At 40.5% G+C, this 8,732-nt stretch overlaps 1 protein-coding gene across 1 annotated transcript in view; it reads left to right on the plus strand.

Annotated features, from left to right (window-relative positions):
• Positions 1–5,878, plus strand: part of snx29 (sorting nexin 29) — a 376,077-nt gene extending 370,199 nt beyond the window's left edge. The window contains exon 21 of the mRNA XM_061967306.1: positions 4,912–5,878. Within this exon, the coding sequence (XP_061823290.1) occupies positions 4,912–5,038 (127 nt within the window). The 3' untranslated portion in view covers positions 5,039–5,878. The remainder of the gene's footprint in view (positions 1–4,911) is intronic.
• The last annotated feature ends 2,854 nt before the right edge of the window (positions 5,879–8,732 follow it).

The raw sequence follows: 8,732 nt of genomic DNA on the forward strand, positions 1-8,732 counted from the left end.
ATAGGCTTAATAATGATGAATGATTAATTTGCATTCATTTTTACAGCACCTAATAAAACATGATTGAACTTTAACAGTTAGCAACTGGAAAAAAGACTGATTAAAGGGGAACATTATCACAATTTCAGAATGGTTAAAACCATTAAAAATCAGTTCCCAGTGGCTTATTATATTTTTCGAAGTTTTTTTCAAAATTTTACCGATCACGCAATATCCCTAAAAAAAACTTCAAAGTGCCTGGTTTTAACCATCGTTATAAACACCCGTCCATTTTCCTGTGACGGCACATAGTGAATACAAACAAACATGGCGGAAAGAACAGCAAGCTATAGCGACATTAGCTCGGATTCAGACTCGGATTTCAGCGGCTTAAGCGATTCAACAGATTACGCATGTATTGAAACGGATGGTTGTAGTGTGGAGGCAGGTAGCGAAAACGAAATTGAAGAAGAAACTGAAGCTATTGAGCCATATCGGTTTGAACCGTATGCAAGCGAAAACGACGAAAACGACACGACAGCCAGCGACACGGGAGAAAGCGAGGACGAATTCGGCGATCGCCTTCTAACCAACGATTGGTATGTGTTTGTTTGGCATTAAAGGAAACTAACAACTATGAACTAGGTTTACAGCATATGAAATACATTTGGCAACAACATACACTTTGAGAGTGCAGACAGCCCAATTTTCATCAATTAATATATTCTGTAGACATACCCTTATGTCAGCAGGCCAGGGAAGCTAGGGTCGATATTCTTCTCTTGATCATCTTCGGTGGCATAAGGGACGGTGTGAGCCAAGACATCCAGGGGGTTTAGCTCGCTCGTCTGCGGGAACAACCTGCCGCCATTGCTTGCCGTGCTACCGAGGTCCTTTGTCCCTGAATTGCTCACACACTCCGGCAGATTCAATGGGGGTCTGGCGGCAGATTTCTTTGACTTTATCGTTGGAAATGCATCTGCTTTGAGTGTCGCAGGATATCCACACATTCTTGCCATCTCTATCGTAGCATAGCTTTCGTCGGTAAAGTGTGCGGAACAAACGTCCAATTTCTTGCCACTTTCGCATCTTTGGGCCACTGGTGCAACTTGAATCCATCCCTGTTCGTGTTGTTACACCCTCCGACAACACACCGACGAGGCATGATGTCTCCAAGGTACGGAAAACAGTCGAAAAAACGGAAAATAACAGAGCTGATTTGACTCGGTGTTTGAGAAAATGGCGGATTGCTTCTCGATGTGACGCCACGTTGTGACGTCATCGCTCCGAGAGCGAATATTAGAAAGGCGTTTAATTCGCCAAAATTCACCCATTTAGAGTTTGTAAATCGGTTAAAAAAAAAAAAAGGTATTTTTTCTGCAACATCAAGGTATATATTGACGCTTAAATCCCAAATTTTTATAAATATCTTGACAAATTGGGGACTTCTTATCTAAAGAAGAGCAATGTCACACATCCTCATCCTCGTGCTTTCTTCAACATTGAGAAAGAAATTACATGAGGCAGCCTGAAACATGTCTCAAGTAAAAGCACCGTGAAGTAGCCCAGCATTGTTTTTATTTTTATTCACGGAGTATCAGTCCTGCTAGCTGATAGATGGCAAAGTGGTTAATGATAGTCTCTTGCGATTGGTTCCAGACTATAGACCAGTTTGAGTGCTGTCTAGGGCATAATGTGGAACCTTGATTTATGAACCTAATTAGTTCTTGAACAGGTTTCAGCAATAGAAAAGTTTATATATTGAAGCAAGTTACGCCATATAAAACTACCGTATTTTTCGGACTATAAGTCGCAGTTTTTTTTCATAGTTTGGCCGGGCTCCAGTGCGACTTATATATGTTTTTTTCCTTCTTTATTATGCATTTTCGGCAGGTGCGACTTATACTCCGGTGCGACTTGTACTCCGAAAAATACGGTACATACATATGAATATGGGTTTCAGCCTTGACAAAAGTACTTATTTTAGTAAAGGTTTGTACACTTTCAGCAAAATATAAAGCACTGTACAGTATTGTATATCAAACCAACGTAACAAGGGTGTGATCAACTTTATCTTACTTAATGTCAAAACAACAACAGCCGCCCTGCATACACGCACACACACTGTCACTAGCCCTGTGGACTTTAACAGCCAGGTCACTGCAATGATTAGGAATGAACAATAAAATCCACTTTACCTTGTTGGTTAATCTTCTTAGTGTGTAGCAGAAGGGGTAGAATGGAGGCAGTGTCAACAAGGCTGTGGTAACTTCCTGAATGTTTCAAACCACCATTGCTTTTGTCCATTGCCTTCTGTTGTAAAATGTTGCCAAAAAAATGCACTTACAAAGCTGACAAAGTAGCACTGGGGCGGTATAGCTCGGTTGGTAGAGTGGCCCTGCCAGCAACTTGAGGGTTCCAGGTTCGATCCCCGCTTCCGCCATCCTAGTCACTGCCGTTGTGTCCTTGGGCAAGACACTTTACCCACCTGCTCCCAGTGCCACCCACACTGGTTTAAAATAACCTTTGAGTCACTAGAGAAAAAGCGCTATATAAATATAATTCACTTCACTTCACTGCTGAGCGGACTAAATGAGGACCAAAGATTGATAAGCCCGTCCACAATGGATGGGCTGCAAGCAAAAAAATGGGTGGATGAAACTTTCGTACAACAAAGCATATATCAAAAAGTTTGTCTAATGGGGGGTTTGTTAATTGAGGTTCCTTTGTATTTTTTAAAATATTTAGTTTTATTGATTCAACAGTAGGCACGGTGAAAGAGGGGTTAGTGCGTCTGCCTCACAATACGAAGGTCCTGAGTAGTCCTGGGTTCTATCCCGGGCTCGGGATCTTTCTGTGTGGAGTTTGCATGTTCACCCTGTGACTGCGTGGGTTCCCTCCGGGTACTCCGGCTTCCTCCCACCTCCAAAGACATGCACCTGGGGATAGGTTGATTGGCAACACTAAATGGTCCCTAGTGTGTGAATGTGAGTGTGAATGTTGTCTGTCTATCTGTGTTGGCCCTGTGATGAGGTGGCGACTTGTCCAGGGTGTACCCCACCTTCCGCCCGATTGTAGCTGAGATAGGCTCCAGCGCCCCCCACGACCCCAAAAGGGAATAAGCGGTAGAAAAGGGATGGATGGATGTGATAAAAAAATATTTTTACCAATTTGCCTGGAAAAATTCCCATATTTTTTAATTGCAAATGTTGACAGATATAGGTATAAGTCAGGACATTTTTTTAGGTAATGTGAATTATTTTCTTTGTTGTTTTAACTGAAGGTTGAATATACTGCATTTGAGACACCATATTGTCGTCGGCTTGAATAATGCACCAGCTGTTAATTTAAAGCAGGTGTGCCCAAAGTGGGGCACGTGGGACCAATTTGTCCCGCCAAAGGATGGGGCATTTATATCTTCCATCCATCCATTTCCTACCGCTTGTCCCTTTTGGGGTTGCGGGGGGTGCTGGAGCCTATCTCAGCTGCATTCGGGCAGAAGGCGGGGTACACCCTGGACAAGTCGCCACCTCATCACAGGGCCAACACAGACAGACAGACAACATTCACACTCACATTCACACACTAGGGCCAATTTGGTGTTGCCAATCAACCTATCCCCAGGTGCATGTTTTTGGAGGTGGGAGGAAGCCGGAGTACACGGAGGGAACCCACGCAGTCACGGGGAGAACATGCAAACTCCACACAGAAAGATCCCAAGCCCGGGATTGAACTCAGGACTACTCAGGACCTTCGTATTGTGAGGCACATTCACTAACCCCTGTTCCACCGTGCTGCCCATTTATATCTTACATTTATTAATTTATTGGTGTGATACCAACAAAAAAAAAATAGTATTGGATAATATCAGTTTGGGGCAGAGGGGTTAGTGCGTCTGCCTCACAATACGAAGGTCCTGAGTAGTCGTGAGTTCAATCCCGGCCTCGGGATCTGTGTGGAGTTTGCATGTTCTCCCCGTGACTGCGTGGGTTCCCTCCGGGTACTCCGGCTTCCTCCCACCTCCAAAGACATGCACCTGGGGATAGGTTGATTGGCAACACTAAATGGGCCCTAGTGTGTGAATGTGAGTGTGAATGTTGTCTGTCTATCTGTGTTGGCCCTGCAATGAGTTGGCGACTTGTCCAGGGTGTACCCCGCCTTCCGCCCGATTGTAGCTGAGATAGGCTCCAGCGCCCCCCGCGACCCCGAAGGGACTAAGCGGTAGAAAATGGATGGACGGATGGATATCAGTTTGCATGCAACATCTCTGACACGAGCAGTCCTGCAGCGTGTTTGTTTGTGTAAAGCTGCACCGCCAGTTAACATCTAAAAGTTCTCCAATAAACACACAAGGTTGGTCTTTTCTTGTATTTTAATGAAGTCATTTACAAAAGATAAACATGGTAGGCTCTGGGCTATTAGGAGCTAGCAGCTACACAACAGCTAAGCACACAATAGCACACAAGCTAGACATACGTAATAAGTATCCTTCATTGAACAATATTGCTGTCTAAAACAGCACATTTGTCAATATAAAGTAGTGTCACATAATTTTAGTTGCATATTACTTATAAATACAAAGTATTCAACTTACTGCGTCATAAGCTTAACATAATATATTGTGGTCATTAGGTGTCACAAAAAAAACAATTACCGCTTGACTTCAACTTAAAGACGGCATAAGTCGATTCCAGCCAGTTAATTATGAATAGGTCAGTGTTTTTTTTATTTTCATACTAAACATTGACAATTTCACTTGACCAAGCATTTTCTAATATTCCACACAGTGTGTATGATTCCTGCTGGTATTGTACTGGATCAATGTCGGTCTCGGCCAATTCTCAAGGCTACGATATTGGTGTGTTCACTTTGGCCCTTGGAGGCAAAACGTTTGGGCACCCCTGATTTAAAACTTTCTTTTCTTTTATTCAGGGACACACCTCAGAACAACGAGGGCGGAGCCAAGACTCCCCGGTCCAAAACACCATCCCGCTTCCCAAGACTGGGTCGCGGCCCCCACCAGGAAGCCAGACCTGAACCACAGAGTGGTGACCTTTAACCCTCATACTTTTATTTTTCTTGTTACATTAGCATCGTGAACGATGCTGTGGACACCTGACTTTCAGGGCATCTAACGGAACCTTGCTCTCAGCCAAAGAGAGATGGGAGAATATTTCCAGGTTCCTGATGCCGGATTGGAAGACCGATGTCTTTGACGAGGCTGGACCAAATCGCACAGCACCTCTTACCTCACTGAGACAGGACTGCCACTATAAGATGCAGGTTTTTATTTCTGACTATGCTCATTTTTGGAGTGCCGACAGTGTTTATTATTGTATATTACTGATAGAGGGAGTTACGGTGCCATTACATATTAGTCGTCTCTGGTGTGGACCACCAGGTAATGTATCCTCTTTCTAGTTCCTATTTGGTCGTACAAATGTCCAAACACCTTCATTCTGAAAGATTAGGGAGCAACACCACTTATATAAGAACAATGTGGGTTAATTATTTCACATGCGTCAGTGTTTTGCTTGTTTTACTCCACACCACATCATGTAATAACAAATTCATGTTTAACGATGGTTTTACTGTTTCTTAGCGAGATTGAATGCAAATGAATGTTCTTAACAAAGACTAGACACTCGAAGAGAAGCACCACTGCTCGTTAAGAGTGCAAGGAGAGCCCCGGCGAGCCCCAACAGAAGCTCATGCATATGCAGAGCTGGCCCCAAGAGGATCCCCCAAACTATGGATTAACGAGGACCCCGTTGCGTTCCAAGGATATTCCGGGAAACCCGAGCCAAAGTGTTGCCTAAGGTGAAACGCTTCTTCCCTTACTGAGAAGAATTAAATACAATGATAAGGTGATTTATGCACATTAAATGTTCCTCTTTAATTGGCTGCTTAATTAAACAAAATCCTGTTGGATGGAAATTCAGTTTTGTTGGTTTTTCAAAACTTTTTGACCATTTTATTGCCCTCAGGCTAAATAGTTATTTTGATTTGAAACCATGGACTACACTGTGACACAATGCAATTTGTGATGATCATTTTTCATGTACATTTCAGGACTATACTTAATCGGAAATTGAAATCAATTGAATTGGTGCTTGGCCCACGAAACAGCACAATTTTAACATTTTGTTACATACCTTTTAAAAACAACAACACACTTTTAGATAAGAAATATTGTATAAAAACAATACAATGGAATGTACTACAAACAGGTTTTGTGAACAAATGTAATAATAATGTACAGTATTTACTAGGGCTGTGAAACTTTGGGCACCACACAATTCGATTCGATTCTTGGGGGGACTGATTTGATTTAGAAACGATTCTCGATTCAAAATCAATACTTTTTACTAACATTGGATGCCAGTTCTATGATGAACTACATTCCTTCATAAAACAGATAAACAGCTCTGATACATTTCTATATTACCTCAAAGAAAACTGGTTTTGTTGAATAAAATTCTACCCAAACATTTAATAATGTCAAATACAAATAAGGCAACAGGAGAAGTATCCCACATTTCTCTTTTTTAGAGTAAATCTGTACAGCAGATATGGGCATCTACATCAACTATATGATTTGTCTAACTGGCTGTACAGAACAGATTTTAAAAAAGAAATATATATATATATATATATATATATATATATATATATATATATATATATATATATATTAGAGATGTCCAATAATATCGGCCTGCCGATATTATCGGCCGATAAGTGCTTTAAAATGTAATATCGGAAATTATCGGTATCGTTTTTTTTTTATTATCGGTATCGTTTTTTGTTTTTTGTTTTTTTGTTTTGTTTTTATTAAATCAACATAAAAAACACAAGATACACTTACAATTAGTGCACCAACCCAAAAAACCTCCCCCACTCATTCACACAAAAGGGTTGTTTCTTTCTGTTATTAATATTCTGGTTCCTACATTATATATCAATATATATCAATACAGTCTGCAAGGGATACAGTCCGTAAGCACACATAATTGTGCGTGCTGCTGGTACACTAATAGTACTAACCTTTAACAGTTAATTTTACTCATTTTCATTAATTACTAGTTTCTATGTAACTGTTTTTATATTGTTTTACTTTCTTTTTTATTCAAGAAAATGTTTTTAATTTATTTATCTTATTTTATTTTATTAATATTTTAAAAAAGGACCTTATCTTCACCATACCTGGTTGTCAAAATTAGGCATAATAATGTGTTAATTCCACGACTGTATACATCAGAACACACCCTCAGCAGCCTTTTTATATTTTCATAGATAAATGTCCGCAGTTTGGATATTATTTTACCATTATTGACTAGTGTTAAACTCATCCTGCTTCAGTATGGTGCACACGAGCAGTGATCCACTCAAATTTCTTTGTCAAGTAGACGACACACTTTGTTATGTTTTTGATTATTTCTTTACTTCAATGAATATCTTCCACTTCTTCTCAGCACTGTACCTCACACTTGATTTCTTCCTCTACATGGTTGATAAAGAAAGTTATGTCGATCTCTAACTATAAACTAATGCAAGCGTGTGAGATCATATTTTTAGGCGGATCTTACAGGGTTCACTGTGTCATTTGCGAGGCCAGCTAATAGTGGGGATGCTTGCAACTCACATTTTTGCTTGGAACCTAAAGGATAACAATTAGCCGAGAGACAGATATTTTCTCAAAACACTGAAGTCAGGGCACTCTTAAGTTGAGGTTCCACTGTCTTTAGAACGCACAGAAAAGAGAAAGACGTGTGTCTCACGTAAGGATTGTGGACGATGGGCAAAATTCCATAAAAAAGTTATCTTTAAGATTTACTTGGTAGTAATATTCCGACATATCGCCAACATACTTTAGTGATTTGGATCAATCCAAGCATGGGACTGTAAACAATACACACGCTGCTGGAAAAATCCAAAGGTATTCTTGAAAATGTCAGGAGTTTGTTGACAACCTCGGCATCAATAGTACTTGAATCAGGCCACAGTCTAAAAGTAGAAATATAGTCTGAAAGTCGAGAGTGTTTGTGCACACACAGGTTGGTGCCATTGAAAGGTTAAGCCTTTCATCATCAATACCCAGCTATACATGATTGTCTCAAGTATCCAGGTGCTGTCAAAAGGCATTGGCGAGATCTGGTCAAGCTAAGCATGTCAAATTATATAACCGTAAATTCCAGACTATAAGCCGCTTTGAACCCTGCGGCTTACAAAACAATGGGCCTGATTTCTATTTTTTTTATTCGCTGATGGCCATAATGCAAATAGTTTAAAAAAAAAAACAAGCAAAGACGCTGAAGATGTGTGTTATTGTTTGTGCCATCTTTTGGACGAGTTTCCTCACTGCAGCTCCTGCAGTGCCCTTCTGTTTAGAGCCTTCAACGGGAAGTACAATTGCTGTTCCATTTTCTAGCTGTCCATGGCGTTTCTACTCCTATTGATTCTTCATTCATCACTCCAAGCAACGTCTGTAGGTTTTACAATATACCGGTAACTAAAACTATTTGTACTTAGTAAACAGTCCGTTATTTGGTGTCTGTACAGTAAGAGTGTTTTCATGCATATTTGTACATGCTTTCGTACTGCAATTAAGCGAACGTTGTTAGCATCAGCTAACACGTTTACGAGTGTCTTGGTATTATTAACTTACAATGGCATTCGTTTTGTATAATTTCAGTTTGACAAATTCCTCAGTATACTCACCAAAACATCGCCGTGGAGTTATTGAATCTGTT

This window comes from Nerophis lumbriciformis, linkage group LG11 (genome assembly GCF_033978685.3).
Source record: "Nerophis lumbriciformis linkage group LG11, RoL_Nlum_v2.1, whole genome shotgun sequence".
Classification (NCBI taxonomy): domain Eukaryota; kingdom Metazoa; phylum Chordata; class Actinopteri; order Syngnathiformes; family Syngnathidae; genus Nerophis; species Nerophis lumbriciformis.